The 21206-nt window shown below is 34.1% G+C and overlaps 3 protein-coding genes across 6 annotated transcripts; all 3 read left to right on the forward strand.

Annotated features, from left to right (window-relative positions):
* Nucleotides 1–1073: 1073 nt before the first annotated feature.
* LOC144840028 (E3 SUMO-protein ligase NSE2-like) lies at nucleotides 1074–5807 on the forward strand. 4 transcript variants are annotated; one of them, XM_078695654.1, is made up of 6 exons: nucleotides 1074–1136; nucleotides 1729–1862; nucleotides 2285–2391; nucleotides 3226–3385; nucleotides 3950–4148; nucleotides 4769–5807. In XM_078695654.1, the coding sequence occupies exons 2-6, from the start codon at nucleotides 1736–1738 to the stop codon at nucleotides 4878–4880; spliced, it is 705 nt and encodes a 234-aa protein (XP_078551780.1). In that variant the 5' UTR covers nucleotides 1074–1136; nucleotides 1729–1735; the 3' UTR covers nucleotides 4881–5807. The 4 variants fall into 4 exon arrangements, with proteins under 4 accessions (XP_078551780.1, XP_078551781.1, XP_078551779.1 ...); XM_078695655.1 differs by lacking the exon at nucleotides 1074–1136 and adding an exon at nucleotides 1160–1261; XM_078695653.1 differs by lacking the exon at nucleotides 1074–1136 and adding an exon at nucleotides 1250–1270.
* Nucleotides 5808–7156: 1349 nt separating this feature from the next.
* On the forward strand, nucleotides 7157–13106 carry LOC144839622 (tribbles homolog 2-like). The gene is made up of 3 exons (XM_078695060.1): nucleotides 7157–8192; nucleotides 8681–8973; nucleotides 11385–13106. The coding sequence occupies exons 1-3, from the start codon at nucleotides 7941–7943 to the stop codon at nucleotides 11848–11850; spliced, it is 1011 nt and encodes a 336-aa protein (XP_078551186.1). The 5' UTR covers nucleotides 7157–7940; the 3' UTR covers nucleotides 11851–13106.
* Nucleotides 13107–16162: 3056 nt separating this feature from the next.
* LOC144840011 (uncharacterized) lies at nucleotides 16163–20553 on the forward strand. Its single transcript, XM_078695626.1, has 6 exons — nucleotides 16163–16432; nucleotides 17857–18093; nucleotides 18523–18579; nucleotides 19094–19186; nucleotides 19337–19441; nucleotides 19859–20553. The coding sequence occupies exons 2-6, from the start codon at nucleotides 17995–17997 to the stop codon at nucleotides 19910–19912; spliced, it is 408 nt and encodes a 135-aa protein (XP_078551752.1). The 5' UTR covers nucleotides 16163–16432; nucleotides 17857–17994; the 3' UTR covers nucleotides 19913–20553.
* Nucleotides 20554–21206: the final 653 nt, after the last annotated feature.

Genomic DNA, 21206 nt, shown 5'->3' on the forward strand with positions numbered 1-21206 from the left:
GTATTATTGAACTTATCGAAAGTGATGTTTGACACAACGCACGCGACGATCGACGAACAAACAACAACAAACACAACTTTTGGATTTTAATTTCTTCCCTCCTTTCTGAGATGATAGAGGGCGCGATTTGATTTGATTTATTCGGTTCATTTAAAACAAGGCCAACAGCCATAAGTCGCGTGCTAAAACGCATAGTGATACCGGACCGATAGACAGACCGACAGACAGACCGACAGACCGACAGACCGATCGACCGACCGACATAGTGAACTATAGAGTCGCGTCCACGCGACTAAAATCATAACATGAATAAAATGGCACAATTATGGAACAATAATAAACGAAACTAAAATATTGAACCAGGATAACCAAAGAAAGTTAAATAATATAAAACTTATTTTCATTTTAGTCCTTAACAATTTAGATCAAAAATGTATTTCTTTATCAAATTTTTTCGTATTGACGACTTTTCTCGCCTTTTTTGTGGATCATAATTTTAATTATTTAAAAATCGATTTAAAAAAATCCTGTCTCTGCCTGTTTTTGTGTGATATTTTCTTGTTCTTTGTCAAAGGTTTTTAAATTGTATTTTATGGAGACAAAAATAAATGAAATGAAATCGATTGGCTTCATTTTGTGACATTAAAATCTAGAATAGGCCTAAAATAGGTTGTCAGAGTTTCGGGACCACGGACGATCGTCTTGAGTGATCGTCCGTACTCCCGATCGTCTTTTCCCCCGAAAAAATAATTAAATCCCAATCCTATATTATATTAATACAGTAGAAGTAACATTATTATAATAATTGCATAGTATCCTCTAATACAGTAAGTGTAGGAGTTTATTTGAATCCATTATTGATTGTTACATAATAATAAAAATTGAAATATTGCACCCGAGACAACGATCATTATCATTTTTCCGGTTTTATCAAAGATAGATTAGTGTAGTAGGACTATCTTTGGTTTTATCATGGAACTATACTCATTATTAGTTCCATGGTTTTATGAACAACAACAAGTTTTAACTTATTAAAAATAAGTTGAAATGGCCGTAGATGGCGCTAGTTTAACGCGCCAAACAAATTATGGATGGAAAAAAAACATTTGACGCATGGCGGTTTTTTGGTGAAAAAGGTCGGCCGATGAATGTGTTCTGTTTTACTTTTTCTCCTATCAGTTACACCTCATTTCATTAGTTTTTAATGATAAGCAGTTTATGAATAATCCAACAACCGGTCTAGTGAAATAAAGTGTCTATAGTACAGGCAGTAGTACCTTTTTAGCACCTACTACACACTACTGTAGAGTCTAGGCATAATAGCTAGGCTAGACTGAGGTAGAGGTATAGCATAGGGCTAGGCCAGGCTAGCCTACATACTATCCCCGGAGAGGCAACCCTAAAAGCCATCCTGCCTAGCTAAACCCCTACTATACTAGGCCTACTTAGCTAGGCTAGAAGCCATATGGGCCACGGCTTATCCATCCATTTCTCTTGCTATTTATATTTATTGATTATTAATAATATTATTAGGCTAGGCCTTTTTTCAGATAACATATAAAAACATTCACAATATATAATAAATAGGCCTACATTTATTTATTTTTAGGCCTACAGTTGCTAGGTTTTTAAATTTTACTTTCAATCATATCAGATCATATGCTATATAATAATACAGTATTAATATTAAGATATGCTTTTTTTACATAATAATAATCTGAAATCCAGAACAACCATGTCTAGTCAAGCACATTTTGCAGTTTTAGATTCTACCATGTCTCAACTGAATAGGACCAAAGAAATGATACCGTCTGGGATGCAGAACACTATAGAGGTAGCATTGGACCTGGTAGAGTATGATGGTATGGTCTGATTAATTAATCATCTTTTTTAGGCAAGGATTTTGCGCAATGAATGGTTAAGAAATCTGACTACCATCATTAATTCATTAACTGTTAGTGTAATAATGTTCCAACCCCCAAGTTTGATGCATTTAAACAGATTTGGCACGTTTTTAAACTCATCACAAACTACCTCGCGCAACCGGTAGTTCAATGTTTACTAGAGGTGCGTCGCATATTGGCAACAAATTAATTTGACCAATCATGATGCAATGGATGATGATTGGTCAAATTATTTGCATTACGCTTACATCCTTGTGGGAACTTGGTAATAATGCTTCTTTGAATTGATTAAATATATTATTTCAATTTTATGCTGTGCTGGGAGAAATGATTCTGTTGCCAAAACTATCTATTTAATTTTTCATTGATTATTTCGACAGGCAAATCAGAACAGTTGAAAGAGATGGAAAACACAATGCTTGAGATGATAGCTTTAGAGAGAAGTCTGGATCAGTTTAAACAAGCAGTTGATACTGTAAGACAACAGGTGTGTGGTTATCATTGTAAATAATTGATATCAACTAATGGATCCAGTGGCCGTATTCACCAATCTCACTTAGGCTAAGGGAAATACTTACCCTTAAAATTTAACACTTAAGGGGTATTCACAAATGAGTTAAGGGATTCACTTACCTAAGGAAAACACTTAATTTAAGGGTAAAACTTAAGGGTAAAAATATTCATGAGTTGTCCCATTGTCCAATCACAGAGGATTTAATTCCCCTATGGTCCAATCAATTGGTTAGTTTAAGCCTTGATCACACTGAGCTTAAATATTAAAGAGGTATTGTCCCCCAAAAACATCAAAACTGAAGATCAATAAAATCTGACTTTGAGTAAGCCATTTTGTAGTTTCAATTTAAAAAATACAATGGGTTTTTTTTATCGGCTGGCAGCCAATTTGACAATTTTTTGCTTTAATTAAATTATATTTTTTTAAGGTAAATACTTTTTTTTTCAATCCAATTGAAATTAAAATGGAGGACAATATATCTTCTAATATTTCCTGCAAAATTGATTAGCCAGGGCTGTAGCGAGAGGTTTAAAAGAGAGGAGGGAATGTTTTAAATATTATTAATATACATTTTACAAGCTGTGCTAGGGGATGGGTAACAAAGAGGCTTAAAATTGAAAACTTTCTGCCTCATGTTGGCTTCAGCCTGCTAAGTCTAATATGAATGCTGGCTACAATTTTCTCAGAGTTAAAACATTCTAATTTTACTTTCCAAGAAGTGTGTTGTCTCTACAGTATAGTACAGTATATATATAATATTTTGTGTATAACATTTTAAACAATAAGCTATTTTGATGACATTTTTAGGTTTCCAGTGACTCTAAAATTGGCTATTCAGAAGTAAGTGTTATTAAAATGTTAGAGAGTACCGTAAAGGAACTTGAAGCAGAGGGTAACAAGACGCCTCTAGAGGAACATGATCATTACCAGGAAATGCAGAAGCAAATTTGGCAGGTACAAAATCCAGGTATAAACAAGTATTCCTATTGTTTTCTCTTTTTTTTTGGGGGGGGGGGGGGGGGGGGGGGCGAGGGAGAAAGCCCACTGCACATGTGATAAACAATATTAAAATGACATCAAGTCTGAGGTCATTCAATAATGTTAATTATATATTATAGATAATACTTTGGTATTTTTCTAAAAATAGCTATGTCTAAATATGATAAAAACAATGAAGTATACAGAGCATTAAACGTTATATAAAGATACATTCAGTGTTCCTATTTTAATAATATTTGAGAAAGGTTGACGTTCAAAATGTTTTGCTTAATACACATTTCGTCGAGCCGTCTGTGTAGTCGAATGGATTAGACTATGGACTTTGAATGTCGATGTATGGGGTTCGAATCTCATGACCAACTTCTTTTTACTTTATAGTGAGAGAGATTATATAGAGGGTTAGGTTTAGTTATATTTAGGAAGTAGTTCGGCTATCTTTCACGTATCTTTTAAAGAAAGTCTTTGAGAAAGAAATGTACGCGTCCTGTATTGGGAGAGTTGACTTATTACTATGTATTCATTTGTTCTATAGGTTCTGTATACCAACCATCTCAATCAGAAACTGAACTTGAAGATAGCCAGGAGTTTGTGATGACACAAATGGAGGTCAGTCTCAAATGTCCAATAACACAGTCTGAGATGACGGAACCAATGAAAAACAAGCACTGCGGACACAGCTACGAGAAGGCTGCCATTAGTAATTATATTAGGACATCTAGGAGAAAAGTCATGTAAGTACTGTACTGTTATAATACTGCGTTTATTAGAACTTATGAACTCGGAGTGTAGTAGTATTTCTTTCTTATTTATTACCTAAGAAATAATTATTCAGAAAGAACAAACAATTGTTCTTGATAGGCATTTGTATACAATCTGATTTGAACTGTATAACGTTTTGAAATTCCAAATTAAAGTGATTTTTTGACATGCTAGGCCTACTAGATCTATCTGTCTATGAAACAGGCTTTCGTCTGGGAGAATGTTTGTGGTGGGTCATTTCGTCCAGGTTTGCCATTTGAATGCACTTCTCAGAAAATAAGATGTATTTATATGTGGAGATGGTAGACCACAATAGAAATACTGTAAATTGGTTTTTTGATTTAAAAAAAGTGTTTTTAAAAGAATCTAAGAAACTCATCTTAGTTCAGAAATGGGTTACTCTATCTCTAGCATGACCTATTTCTCACTCCTTTAGTTAAAAAGGTAATTTCTAATGGAAAATGTAATTTTTAGACAAAAATTCATTGCGACGTCCAAACGCTATGTTTCTTGACCATATTTTTGTCATTACAATCGGGTCACAGAGAGGTCATAAATTCACTAAACCGTTACATTTTCTGTCTCTTTGCAGGTGTCCAGTATGTGGATGTGGAAACCAGAACCCTTTGAAAATGGAAGACTTAAATGAAGATAAAGAATTGCGATTGATGATACAGCGAAAAAATCGTCATAGAGTGCCTTAGAGTTTATGTCAAGAATAACGCAATTTTACGCCAAAGAAAGTTTATACACCTGAAAAAAAGTTGAAAATTAATACATTATTGGCGGAAATAAATAATCCAAAATATTTATTTCCTACATAGTACAGTATTATGTTGATTTTGATATTATATATAGTTTTGGTTTTAGTTTCAGCTAATATTTGTATTATTATAGCATATATATTCAGAGTTCTCACATCAGCAGGTTTTACCAATAAGGTTTACCACAATAAATTGCTTCTAAAACTCTTTCTACACTATCAAACTGGTTTGACAAAAAAAATTGTGATGTGCCCAAATATGGTAGTGATAAAAAAAAACAAACAAACAAATATATGGGCACATCACATTTTTTTGTCAAATACAGTTTGATAGTGTAGACAGAGCTTAACATGTATCATTAAAAATGGTTTAAGAAAATATAACATAAAATAAATTGTCTAGTAGTTGTAGCTATTAAAAACATAGACCAAGAGCAATCGGAGGCTAATTTTTGTCAATTGGATTTATAAAGTAAATATTTGAGTTTGTTGTATTAGATTAGATGCATCTTAGTCTTAGTAATATGTATTTTTATGCATGCCAAGCAAAAAATTAGTGCCTTTTACAGAGAAGTTTAGATAAAAAAATGTTGTATTTATATGCCGTCAAAGTTAATAATGCATATAATCTACGCTACTGTACTAGTATTACTGTCTTTTAAGTTATAATATTTTGTCGGTAAGCTTTTTTTTAGTAAATTCAGAGACTTATGTTAAAAATCAACTGAAAAATAGAGGGCAGCAGATCACTTTTTTAAGCGTTCACGCAGCTTTTTCTTGGTTGGAGCACGAACACAATTGATTGTAGACGATTCAAAGTACTGCTGCTGTTAAATACACCGTAAATAAATGTTATGTTCTATTTTCATTGGTTTTTTTAGACATTTATTTTTCGAAGACAATTAGCCGGTTTTTAATTTAATTTAAATAGTATGGACGATGCAAAACTATTTTAATTTGCTATCATATAAAAAGTATGATATAATAGTTACGCCCACTTTATTTTCGTACTAATTCAAAACATTTGGTGCATCGTATTTGCGCCGCGCGCCGATCTTTCTCGCATAATTTATGCGACGTCAATTCGATCGCGACGACGAGGAAGTGCGCGCGTACGTATAGAATAAATGGATAATTTTTTAAATGCATATTTGACATTTTAAAAAATGGATCAGTGTTTTCATATTATGGGAAATCTGTTGATTTTTATTCGTTATCAATGCGTTTTGCATATCCGTGTACGTGATGAGTCGCGCGCGTGTGATATTTAGACCGCCTTTCAACCGTGATTGGTATGTAAATTATATAAGGGCTTGTTTTTTTTATGATGTTTTTATTTTATCTTCCAGCAATAAGATATGCCTGGGCCTGTCTAAGGAGGAATGCACGTGCCTGTGCAGAAATTAATAGGTTTTTCCCTACTGGTTGGTTGATGAATTGAATTACTGGGGGCTGAAATAAGCCTAAAAGAAACTAGGCTAGGCCTAGCTAGGCTTACATGTAATGTTGATTAGGCCCTATTAGTATTGTGCAAAGGCCTTTGGCTAGGTACCTAGATGGTAGGTACATCGGTTGACGTATAATAAATAGCCAAATTCCGAACGACGAAGACAAAAGAATGATGATGTAAGAAAGAGGGTAACCGTCCCGCAAAATCCCTTCTGTTATTTGATCCTTTGCATGCGGTTTCCTCTAAATTTACGTCACTAAATTTCTGCCTGATTCATCGTATCAGCAGCTACACACACAAAATACTGTAAACAATGAAAAACCGTACGATATCCGCATTTACATTGGAAAACGTGATGATTGGATACACCCGTCATTAGGTCACGATTACATTACCAAATATGGAAGTTGAATACCCATATATGGTAAATTGAGACCGGCCTCGCTTGCGTCATTTTTAAGATTGCAACATCCCGAAATATTCCATTGCCAATTTTTGTTGTGTCTAGCCAATTTACAATCTTAATGAAAAACATAGTCCCCATTTAGTTTGTCTTGTTTTATGCACATATTTAACTAAGACGAGAAATGATTTGATATAGGTGTTTAAATATATTTTATGAATAGTTGCTTTATATATAATATGATAAAATATCGTAATTTATAAGGAAGAATTTATTGCGAAATACTATAACCTGGCGCGTATTAATACAAGTAAACAGATTTGTAGAAGTGGTATATGAAAGACATTGTACTCATTCATGACACACTCACACGTTGCAAAATGGCCTGCAATCGTTGCGAAACAGAAATCTCTCGCAACTAGCGAGAAAGACTGACGGTAAATCCGTCCCCTTTAGCGGGCAGATAGGTGGATATTGTTCAAAACATCAACAACTAGTATCCAAGCAGACAAGAGCAAATCTACCTTGAAGTAATAACACAAATTGTAAGTAAAATACTTGGTGATTCTGCGAAGTCGACTCCACCTTGAACAGCAACCGTGCCGCTAAAGAACCGCCGCCCCAACATACATCAACGTAAACATCAAGGGCGTGAAAGAGGTTTTCGTCAGTCAAATTAAATAAAATAGGAAAATTATTTTATTTTAAATGAACCTTAGTTGAAGGCTAAACAGTGTAAATAGTTTTAACGACATTTGTTACTCAAATTATACGAAGATAAGTTTAATTTTCAGCAATATTAGTTCAACATCAGTTCAGTTTCGTCATATTTTATGAATGAACTAGTCTATCTTTGCGAGATTTTAATGTTTTTGTCTCAGGGACCGATGTTATTGTTTAATATTTCTAAGAAGACATTGTACATACTTTTTTATACCAAAGACTAATTATTCTAGTAAAGAAAAAAAAACTGATAAAATTTGTGACCTGATAATATATAATTTTAATTATAATAAGAAGGAAGGAACAGTATCACTGCAGCTGAGTGAACACATTTATTTAAAAAACACCTACAAATTAAAAGGTTTTGTGTTGTTTTGTTTTAAAAATTTTTTTATTACAAAGCAATATAAAACCCTTGATTCCAAATGAGCGTTCAAAGATCTCAACCAATTGCAATCCAAAGCGATAATAACAAGGCGTATAGCCATGTTGTAGATTCACCTGGTGATTTTACCGCTTCTCTTAGTCCGAACTTATCAGCGCCAACACCACCGAATTTTACGCCACAGCAACCGAATGTAGTTTGTAAAGTTGGGAACTATGTTTTACTGGATGAAGTGGATAGTAAGCTGTTCAAAGCTGTAAACAGTCTAACCTTAGAAGAAAGTGTGTGCAAGGTATGTTTTTATGTAAACTAATATTATTAACATTAACAGTTGTATAAATTCATCATTTTAAACTATTTGCAACTCCATTAAGCGTGGTTCCCACTAGCGACGAAACGCAAGTGAATTGACCAATCACAAGCGATGGCTTATTCGCTTGTGATTGCTAACTGTCTATAACTTCGCTTGTCATTGGTTAAAAGCTTGCGTTGCGTTTACGTCCTTGCGTTACGTTCTAGTGGGAACCAAGCTTTATTGTCATTTCACAATTTTAAGTTTTGAAACTATCGTTGAGTTTATGCATATTCAAATTTAAGTACAAATGTTACAATGTTGTATGCAAAATGAAAACTGCTAAGAGAAAATTGTTACTGATTTTAACTGAAAAGATCTGTCAGTGTCACATGAAATTAATTAACATCGTTATAATAAAATATAATGTAAACTATACATGTAATGGTATTGCAGTAAAAATAATGTTTGGCTTTTTTTATTCTCAGGCAATAGACATTCGGAAATACCAAGAAGTATTAAAAGCTAATTTTCACGTAGGACAACATGAAAACATTAACCAGGTGCTAGAAATATTACTAGGAGATTCATACGCTTACGCATTCTTTGAACGTGGCTACGGGGACATGCACTCGCATGTCCGTAGCAACCGAAAGCTACCCGAGGACGAAGCAAAGCAATATTTTAAGCAGATCGTCGCAGCTGTAGCGCACTGTCACAGTTTAGGTGTTGTACTTCGTGATTTGAAGCTCCGCAAGTTTGTTTTTCGTGATTCACAAAGGTGAGAGAAAATTGTAATATTCGTCGACGTGCAATAAGACAATTGGGTCTAGTATACCTGCCAACTTTTACAGTGGCCAATGCTTGAGACATTAAATTGAAATTATAATGTTTTTTCTGAATATTTTTTATGGATGCGTGAGAAATAGCCAAGTACGCTTGAGGCATAACAAGTTGGTCCTCGTCCGTGAGACTTGTGTGAATGAGAGTTGGCAGGTATAGTCTAGCTAGCTCAGTTTTAAGGTATCATTACTCTGTGTCCATGGGATGTATTAAATTAAAAATGTAACTGTAATGATGATTTGAGGATGTTGAAAAAATGTATAAGACCATTAAATTCTGTATCTATGTGAATCCTGTAAATTTATCACCATCATCCATTATGGTCATTAATTGGAGGATGTTCTTTAAATGGAAGTAAATTTAACATAGATCTCATGCTGTTAAAATTTGACACTTTTGCATTCAGTTTCTAGATTTTCTATTGCATAGGGTTGTTAAATAATAGAGTTATTGCACCATGTTGAGTACTGTACATTTATAATAGTAATTGCAACACTCACTGATAGTTCTTTATTCGATGAAGAATTTGATAAATCTAGACCTGTGTTACCTGAATTAAGAATTTGACTCGCATTCTATTTATTTTCCCATTTTGTGAGGACTATCTGATATTACAGTACATTAATTAAATAGAAAGACAATTTGTTTTTACAATTATAATTAAGAAGTTACACAATACAGTAGTGATGGACAGCAGAAACATATTCTGGATGAGATTGTATTGATGATAATGTATGATTCGTCGTCGTCTTATGCAATACCGTAATAATTCCATCATGCCAAAATAGCTCACGGTACACTGCACACAAAATGATTGCACAATGTACAGAGTATCCACTCTCACTACAGTACCACCAACACATACTGATTGGGAGAGTCCATTATGCAATAGGGGATTTTGTTTGAAATAAGCTTCTGTTGAACTATGGTTGAACCATTGGCAAAGGTATGGTTGACCTGATCTCACTCTAGAATTCTAAATGGAATAATCCATTATTCAATAGGAATTTCAATGATGGGCCAGCAGTTATATAATTATAGGCTCGTCATTTATCTGGTGAACAAACTGTACATATTTCCACCATAGAAAAAAATATTGAATGGCATAAACCATTATTTAATATAGGTGTTTTGTTTATAAATAAGCTGTTGGGCAGCCTGTATTCATCCATGTAAATTGAATAAATCCGGTTACTCTACCTGTGTTAATGAATCATACTAAATTAATTTTCTTTTTAGTCCCAGACAATTTCCCGTCTTATGTTACTGATGATATTCACATGGTTCAAATTAGAACAAAACAGGGAACAAAGGAACACAATAATGACTCACACATTCACATCCTACATTATAGTAACATGATACTATCCAGTAACCTTATAACCTAAATTTAATGTGCGGACTGTCTAGCTGTGCTGTCCCATGTAGGTACAGTACAGTGGAGGACTGTCTGTGTTGTCCAATGTAGGTAGAAGGGAAAATGCAGAGAAAGGTGTTTCCGTTTAAAACAATATTGCTAAATTTGTACATGTTTACTCTCTCAGTTTATGTACAGAGCATTGGGAGCCTGCTTATAATATAATGGCACTATAATACACTAAGAATGGAATGAACATTATTATTTATCAAATTTTCTTTTTTTTTCTCTAGTCACTAACTTGTGGGTCACTAACCCATAGTACTTGTTGAACTCATATTCACCCATTCAACCAATGACTGGTAGTTAGTAATTAACAGGTTAATCTATTTTACAAAGTTAACAACAAAAAATAAATTATAAAATAAATAAAAGAGAAGTGAAAATTCATATTCTTAAAATGGTATATGAACTCTTTTTAGTATGATGTGATGTTGTTTGGAGTTGTTCGATTGGAAAATATTAAAACCCGTAAACCTCAAACATAAAACGTTTATTTAAACTTTATTTTAGTAAGACTTTAAGAAATTGTTGTGTTTTGAATGTAAAAGTGAGTTTAGTTTTTAGTTGTGGATATAAATACATATAAATAGTAATACCAAAAGTTTGTGTATTCCCACAATACACTTGCATCCTAAATGAAATGTGTAATTGCATCATCACCATTTTTCATGGCCAATACCATCACCTGATACTAGGATAATATTTATTCTATTATTTTTATCTATTGACTTCCTGATTGTATATCTATACAATATATACCATTGTGTCTATTGCCTATTGTAACCACACTTTTAATGACATCAATGTTCTGCTATATTTAGATTATAATCAGATTGGGGTTTTTTTATTTTGTGTTTTCTACATTGAAAGGTAAACAAACTAAAATTTGTTTTGTAAATAAATATTTATATTTTTTTTTATATTTGCAGAACACGATTAAAGCTGGATAAACTCGATGACGCTTATTTATTGGAGAATGTTGAAATAGATGCAATGAGTGACAAACATGGTTGTCCTGCGTACGTCAGTCCAGAGATCTTGACCACTAGTACTACGTACTCTGGTCGCTGCGCAGATGTCTGGAGCCTCGGCATTATGCTGTATACCATGCTTGTGGGCCGATACCCATTCCACGATTCCAATCCTACGGCGCTATTCGACAAGATTCGGCGTGGCAAATACACACTCCCGGACAGCGTGTCATCACAGGCGAAATGCTTGATTCGTAGCATGCTGCGAGTCGAGCCATCGCAACGATTGACCGCCGCCGAGATTCTTGACCATCCATGGTTTAGGTGTCCAACCACACCGATGTCGCCATCGTCGAATTCAAGAAAATGTCAAGACCAGCTGGTGCCCGATTCGGTATTTCCAGATGAGGCATGTTTCTTCTAATAGCGCAACCAGAACGATAATGTTGTATTTAGCAACATCCGGCGTATTATTGAAAAGGCGTTTATCTTCCTGCTTTGTTCGTTCACCCTGATACCCGATGTAGTATCGTCTGCTCTAACATAGTATCGGAAGTCGGCGTCTTATTAATACTACACCAAATACAAACATTATCAAAAAGTGAGCTTAACAGATGTGTTTAGTATCCAGTTGCTATGGTTACTGTGCATGTTGTGCTACTGTACCCAGGAATGTGTACTTTACAAATGTTGTACTGTGTCCATGACTGTGCAGAGTACATTAATAGCAGTTTGCCATTGTCCCTGGATGTTGATGAATCTGTTCCCCTCGCCCTTATAACCATGTTGTATTCACTACCTTGTCTGTAGGCGTCTTTTGACGAGGACGCAACTATAAATTAATAATTTAAATTAATAAATGAATAATGAAACAATGTATTGTTCAGACGATGCTAAAACTTACTGATTGTAACAATCGCAATATATGTTTGTCGGTGCAAAATCAATTTGTGTCATGTTTCCTTCTCATTTGCATATGTGCACTGAAGCGTATTATTTTGTGGAGGGATCGATTTAAATCTAACAAACATGATTCCAAACGATTTTTGCATGATGCATTATATGTTTATAACCGTACAGCAATCAGAGGATTGCCGTTTTTACACAGGCTAAAAATAATGCATAAATTTGGGTTATTCAATTCATACTGTACCATGCATTCAAAATTTAATTTTCACCGAAGCATGTACTTTCGTGCTTGTGTTCGTATTATTACCAAATTGTCAAATCCAATAAATAATTTGAACTCTCGTACAGTACTCAAGTTTTTAAAAAAAAAATGTCCATCCATTTACCCACCAGAAATCTAGGAATGAAAGAATTTGATTTGAATGTTGATTTAACTGAGTTATAATATAAACATATTTTCAACAAACTTATGGTGTTGTTGCCACGAACACGGGAAAAGTGTGAAATCATTCCAGTTAGAAATGTTAATTTTTAAAGGACATTTGTTATCGCTGCCATTAAAGTAAAAGAAATTGTATAATTTAAAATTCTAATATAATAATAAAATATTTATATTACATTATATGATTATTTTTGGAATTCAATTCTTCCGTATAACAAATCTGCATATTTTGGTTTTTCTTTTTTTTTTTGTACCTTCTCGTCATCTTATCACGCCAAGGAGGTAATATATCGTCAAAGTAAACTGAATAAAATATAAAAGTCGCATAATTAATTTGAATGATTTATTTTTGTTGTTTATAAAAACAGGAGAATATCTTTAAGCGGGTCATACAAAGTGTCCCCTTAATATATAGGGTTGGCCGCCCATCATTCGCAAAGTGCCCCCTGAATAAGGAGACTTTAAGCTCTGTCTACGCTATCAAAACTAGTTTGACAAAAAAAGTGTAATGTGCCCAAATATGGTTGGTAATCATTATGTCCATTATATGGGCACATCACATTTTTGTTGTCACAGTTTGACCAGGGAGTTGTAAAATTATTTTACAGCTCCCTGTTTTGACAGTGTAGACAAGGCTCAAGAGTGTCCGAAAGCAGAGGTTCTAGGGCTACTGTAGTCTGAAGAGCATTCTGGAAATTTTAAATCAAAATGTTCAATCTGCAAAAAATCATTGACATTTCTTCTGATTATTAATGTCGGGCAGACTGCCGCTTTCATTAGTTTTAATTAATGTTGGCTATAAGTAATAATACAGTAGTATGTTATTTTTGCCTCTAGAACCAGTCATCCGTACAAAGAATAGAAAAAAACACCACGTGATATCAAACAAACATCATTGTTTTCATGTTATTAAATTTGCCTACAATAATGCTTTACAATAGCCATGATTAAAACGTGTGTATCTGTGAAATGATCCGGAAAACTTCGGAAATGTTTCCAACTCATTACATGAACCCTTTGTACCAAATCCTGAAAATCGTGATTAAAAATAATGAATCATAAACGGATGGTGATTTTTACCGTTGATATGTAACCACTGGACTGAACCTGACCTTGGTTCACCACTCGGAACGTGAATAAACCCTATCGAATTATGCGACACTTTGCTTGGCGCGGTTGCCAAAAGATAGGGTCGTTCCATAGAAGTTGGAACTGATATTCAAAACAGAGGGCGCTGTTGATAATTCCATTCTTTTAAAAAAATAGTTCAGGGTTATCGTATTGTATTGCGCAATAATTGGTTGAATAAAGTGGTTCGATTTTTTGCGGGGATATGATGCAATAACGATAAGCATTACAATCATTTAATATTATGATGGCAGTTGGTGTTATGAAATCGGAATTCTGTTTTTGGATGACTGCCAGGGACTAATAATCTCTTTATCCTGTTGGTAGATAATTTATAGGCCTATTAGGACTGTAGTATTTTCTATTTCGGAAACAATCTTTTCCGAATGTTGTCCACATGATAATTGGTTAAGCTTGAGGACCAGAATAAATACCTTCTACCTGTTAGGCCTACATCTGGGTAAATGCCATAGGCCACCTACAACTGGACGTAATGAGTCGGATAATTAACTGATAGGCCTATATATTGAAAATGTATAAAAGTATAGGCCTATTCGGAATCAGCATAAGTAATCGCTATTATTGTGATTGAGCGCACTCATCATAAAAAGAAACAATAGGCAATTGTTCCGCACCTAACAGGCATAATTTTCGATAATTGAAATATACTCGAGGACCAGAAGTTTCTCCATTTGAATTTCACTAAAACTTATACTTCACAATATTCATTGGTGAAATTGATCCTCGTCAACATTTGGCCCTCCTCTGCTCGTCCTATAGGCTATTCTAAAGTCCCGCTATTACTGTGAGGAGTACCTTTTAGAAAGCATTTCTAATACTATCAAACTAGTTTGACAAAAAAAGTGTGATATGTGTCCAAATATTGTAGTAATTGCCTAAATGGTAGTGATGACATCATCATGTCCATATATATGGGCACATCACATTTGTTTGTCACACAATGTTTGATAGTGTAGACAGAGCTTTAGACTTTAGGCCTACATAAGCCTTTTTGAAAAACTTCAAAAAAGTGGTCCAATGGTCATGCGTGGGCACACGTAGGCCTACACTACTCAGTTATTGCAACATGTAATTTAATTCTGACAATAGATCGTGCTGAATCATAATTAAAGATAGGGATACTGAATCAAGTACTTTTACTTTTTAGCTCTCAACTTATATAACGTTTTATTTTCACTTTACAAAATACGATATTGTCTCATTTCTCACACATTTCAGGGCGGAGAATCGCAAATTTTCCACCGACCTTTGAACGCGGACCGTCAAGTATCGCCTTTATATCATGATGGATGATTCATATTAGGTGATTGATCGATCTAACTTAATTGGTAAATTAATTATGAATTTCTAGTATAACTAATTTGGTTGCGTAAAATGAATAAATAAACGAAGAAAATAATGCTTCTACAACCTTACAGAAACCGTTTAGGTCTATATCAAATTCAGAGTTAGGCCTGCTTTTTATAGCGAAGTTGAATATTTATTGCAAAAAGTGACTTTATGTCGAAATCGTCTTTGATGTACCGGTACGTTTTCGCCGAGTAATCACATTATAGTCAGAGAGCCGCACAGTATGCACCAATTTGACTGTGAATATAAATCTGTCTAATAATGATGTGTTAACGTTTCTCGAAGTTTCTATTTATATACCGTACTGTACCGTATTTATTCGAAGAAAATAAATGCTTTGAATAAACTCCTTCCTTGATAACGCCCCTCCCCCATAAAGAACATCGTTTGGAATAAACTCATAGAATTATTACTGTATTGTGTCACTTCTTAATATGAATTATGTTGTATTTTTTTAACACCAGTCCATCGAATAAACGTGCCCCTAAAAACCAACATAAAACGCCCCGAGTCGTTTATTCGAATAAATATGGTATAATAAGGCCTATATTGCGAAAGAAAATAATCGTCAGATTTCTACCAATATGCCTGTCATACAAATTAATAAGATATTATCATACATTCACATAATTATCGATATAGGCCTGTTTCCTTATTTCATAATTTTTTTATATAAGCACTGAGGAGACACCATGAGATGAGGTGCTGAACTGCATAACGTCTGAAAAAGTTCCGTTTTAATTGAAGACAAACTATGGTTTACAGGAAGGCACCGAATTATCCATCGCTGAAAAAGTGAGTGTGCGCTGTGCATCCCCACCTCCTCACACTGCAGCCTGACTAACTCTACGGAAGTCTAGATTATTAGTGACTAAAACCGATACCCTGGACTTAAATTAAAACATATAATAGGCCTAGAATAGTAATACAATGCTATAGGCACACGGTACTAAGTATATGATTACCACTATTATGTATCGTAAAAAGTAAACATTGTAAAGCACAAAGGGACAAAGTACACGCACTCTAACTAAACAAGCATATCGGCCATTTTACAACATTTTATTCTGAGTCAGTTCCCGATATTAAAGAAAGAACAGTCCTGTGTGGCGTTGGAGTATGAAATAATAATGTATACGTACATAGATAACAAAACGTAAGTACAGACAATTTATTTTCAATATGTTTATGTGAATTAATGTGTGTTTTATTATAATAAGTTTGGAAGTATTGAGTTATTTTATATAGAATATTTTGTTTACCACAACACGAGAAATAACGCTTGGGTGTTTACACATTCAACCATATAATTACACAAAGGCTATGATACGACCCTGTCTAAGCCAAGAAAAAGGCCTATTAAATGACAGCGTAAATAGGGTAGGCCTATAGACCTACGTCGACAATATTTACATCAATTTTCATTTCATAAGGTCAGTCAGTGAAACTAAAAATATCATGTAGTGGCCACAAGCTCATAACGGTCGCGCCTAAAATCTAACACATTTTTATAGATACATTTTTCTCCGGACGATATTATACCATAATAATAATTAGGCATATATGGAAATTTCAATAGTAGAACTCCTTGAACCCCTCACGGGCCCCCACAAAAATGAACGACAATTTATTCAATATTAATTTTGATGTTCTTAGTTAGCCTATAGTATTAATATAGGCCTAGTATACCGTATATTTATATATTTATACATTTCATTTTTGACCTAAGACCCCCTCTCCCTATTGCCAAATTTCTGCCGATTCGTGATGATTCATATAGGACCTTGTGTCATCGAAGGGCAATACAAATCGGAACAATTTAATCATTTTACTATTAACAATAACAAACCCGGAAAACGATTGACGTCTGTTATTATAATGGTTACATTTGTGTTCTTGGAATGACTTGTTTGAAATGTCAACGTTTTCGTTAGACAAAAATATTACCTGTGTTTACAATTACTTACAGTGTTTGTCATAGAACTCGTATGCAGGTTCTTGTATGCAATTGTTCTTTATACAATGCTGCTATAGCTTAAATAAAGTAATAACGTAACACATAGCCAACGCAAGATTAGTTGACCAATCACTTGGGACAGTTACGTTTGGATGATCCATCGCGACGTGATTGGGTCAAATTGCTTGTGATGTGTTACGTCATTTCGTTGCGTCCAAGTGGCTATAAAAGCAATTTAACAGTAAAACCCTCCTTTGGGAGGAGACCACTAAGAGGAGAATTTCCAATGAGAAACAAACAAGGGGACAATTCCTATCCATGAGACACTTTTAACGGGGGACATCATTAGGCCCCGAAAGTGTCCCCTCTTAATGTGGTTGTGGTTCTATTGTATACTGGCCTATATTAAGCATACAAAACGGTAACATCTCGAGATGCCTTAATGATAGCCATTCGAGAGGGCATTTTGAATACACCCAGACTACACGAGGATTTGAATAAAAACATTATAGGCCTAAACATTGTTTTGTATCAATATTATATTTTAAGCAATGCAAATAATATTCAGTGCTAAATGTTACTTTGATTTGTTTTAACTTTAACATTTTCAATTGTATTAACAGGCAAGTCGATTATGACAGAACGTCGTTAATAGGGGCTAATGTGAACCCATATGGAGACGTATGTTACACCGTTGAGCGTGAAGGCGCTAATAAGCCCGATCCACGTACCCTGTGAAAGGCTCTGCCATTCTGCAGGTGATGTTAGGTGTACTCATGCTTGTGTGTGGTGTCCTGATCCTGCTGTTTGTGGATTGCCAGTTTGCTGAAGTTTATGTCGGAGTCTGGAGTGGTGCATGGGTAAGTACACATTGTTTTACCAAGACAATCTAACAACAGGATGCTGAGCTACGGAGATCAAAGGGTTTATCTGTGGCTGCGACACGATCAGTTCCACGCACTTTTACATACACCACGCGCCGCGGAGAACATATCCATAGTACTTGTATTTGTCGCAGCCAGACATAAGATCGAAGGACTATTACGAGTTCCTATCTTGGCAAGGCGAGATCAGTGTCTTGTAGGATTGCCTTGGTTTTAACCATTGTTTCATAGTTCTCTGGTCACAGAAAAAAAGCTCCGGGTTAGGAGGTATGAACGCCAGACTAGTGATCTGGAGTGAAATGGTTCGAGGCCCACCTGAGAAATACTTTGCGAGTATATGGCAAACATCTGACTAATTAATGATTATCTTTATTAAATATATTTTGGTTTTTGTGTAATTTGTAGTTCATATTGTCTGGATGGATGGGACTCTTTGCTGCCACTTCAGTGTCCAGAGGTTGGGTAAGTTATGCACAAATCAAAATGCTTCTAATGTTTACGCTTTTTAAATTTTTTATACATTATTTTGTACCCACAATCGCCACAATAAAGCTCTGTCTACACTATCAAACTAGTTTGACAAAAAAAATGTGATGTATCCATATATGACCATGATGATGACATACCACTGCCATATTTAAGCATATCACACCTTTGTTGTTGAACTGGATTGATAGTGTAGACAGAGTTTTACTGTGAAGTTTTAACCAAATAACCGTCCGTTTAGATGCAATGTTTAAAATGTATTGATAAGTAGAAAAATATTATACAGAATCGACAATTTGCTTTTGAGTTTAGCCTTGGTGTTTCTGAGAGCTAAATAAAGGAACAAGTTTCAATCGTCTCACACTTTCTACCACTGCTCCGTTAATGACATCTCTCAACTCTATATGTTTATCAGAGAGAATTATTTCTCCGTGGTTTTAAACTACTAATTATCTCTATTAATACTTGGAGTTTTACTTTTCTTCTATAGGTTATTACATATCTCACGATGTCTTGTATTGCTTCGTTGGCCTCCATTGCAGCGATTGTACTGAAGGCGTATGCTCTCGTCTTCGAGGAAAACGTATGTACCTTTGACAAACTACATAGATTAAATATATATGAAAATGATAATTATTTATAAATCCATAATTCTGTAATATATGTGAAAGTTGCTTCCATGACGCATATTAAGTGAAATTTATTATACTTAAACTTTATTTTTATAATTTAGTCAGATTGTCTCCGATTGGAAGAAATACTGTTGATTGGTGCTGCCAACGAATTCGTTATTTCCATTTTCGCCATCGTTCTTTGTAGCATTCGGATCAGCTCTTTGGTAAGCAAAGCTAAAGTCTGTCTACATTATCAAACTAGTTTGACAAAAAAGTGTGATGTGCCTAAATACGATTGTAATATGACATCATCGTGTCCATATGGGCACATCACATTTTGTTTGTCACATACAATTTGATAATGTAGACAGAGCTTTACACTTATTATTATGTAGAGTCTTGTTTGTTGAACCAGGAAATGAATTTCTATTTTGCGACCATTAAGCGTCTATGAAGTCTAGTACACAATCAAACTTTATGTGACAAACAAATGTGATGTGCCCATATATGGACATGACTATTTCATATCACTACCATATTTGGCTATATCACTACCATATTATGTTTGGTGTATATTTTATTATTGGTCTATTAATCAATGTATTTCGTTAACAAATTGAATCTAACTGTTGTCTTTATAGAAAAAGCAAAGGCACGGATTCGTCAAACGTGCGCCAATATATAGACCACTTTGATCAAGTATGGGTCGCCTACCACGTTGGAGATATGAAACGCTGCTGTAGCATTACTGTAGGATTTGTGATGTACCGTATTATCGAATCCCAACGAAGCATTATTCTTTAATTGATATAACATTTGTTCCATTTAGCAAAATCTTGAAAGGTTTTTAAAATTCAACCAGGCCTATAATATTGTTTAATGATTTATAGGTGTAGTAAACACAGAATCTGGATTCCCTTTTGGAATTTCAATACCCTAACGTAGTTTATTAAAAATAGTTTTATCTTAAAACTCGACAAATATTAATAATTGATTTAATTATAGCCTTTATGTGCAGTTGATTTAAATAGTAGAGACTGTTCTACTAATGTAAATATTATATTTGGAAAAAAAATTGTTCAACGAACACAGACAATAGACAAGGGGGAGGGAGAAGTGTATAGAGTGTTATCTTCGACTGAACTATAAAAAGTAGGCTACATATTAGTGGATTAGTAGGCCTATGCGTGTGAACAACTGTTTTATTAGGCCTAATTGTACGTTTACGAGCCGCAGACGTATATTTAGAAACCTTATTTTTTAGCATATTACGTAAGAGCTTTCTTTTTTGTTCCTGTTATTTTGAAGAAAAAAATAAATTGTTCTTAATTCATAATTGTGCTGTTTCTTTAATTGTTCTTGTATTGTAAAAGGCTATCTGGAGGAAGTTCAGCTTGTTATAGTAGTAAATTATTAATCTGGTTGTACCTTCTTCAATTCAATTCAATTCAATAGACATTTATTTACAAAATCTGAATACATAGGAAAACAAGGAACAGGATTGTACAGAATTATAAAAATATGTTTCAGAAAATGAAGGCAAAAGCCCTGAAAGATGTTGGTAAACATCTTGTGTTGGGCGAGCCTTAACACAAATAAAAAAGAAAAGAAATGCATTGAAGAAAATAATAATAAATTTCATAATCTAAAATATGAATAACAGAAAAAAAAAATCTGTTGGTACTGCAGATCGAGACATGACCGATTAATAAACATTTAATAAGTAGAAAAGGTGTATTTTTTTAATTTTGAGATAAGTATCTTAGGGGAAGCAGATTTTAAAATGGAGGGTGGTAGGTTGTTCCCGTATACCATTTATACGAAATAAAGGTTGCCTTAAAAGAGTACCTTTTTTCATAATAAAATTCCTACTGAGGAAAATCAATAAAATCTACGAGAATATGAAGCAATTCATTCATTCATTCATTCATTCATCAGTGGTGAATTATTTCCATTTATTGTCATTTATTGTCATTTGCATATCAAAAA

The sequence above is a fragment of the Antedon bifida genome, chromosome 4 (assembly GCF_963402885.1).
Source record: "Antedon bifida chromosome 4, ecAntBifi1.1, whole genome shotgun sequence".
NCBI classification, from domain to species: Eukaryota; Metazoa; Echinodermata; class Crinoidea; order Comatulida; family Antedonidae; genus Antedon; species Antedon bifida.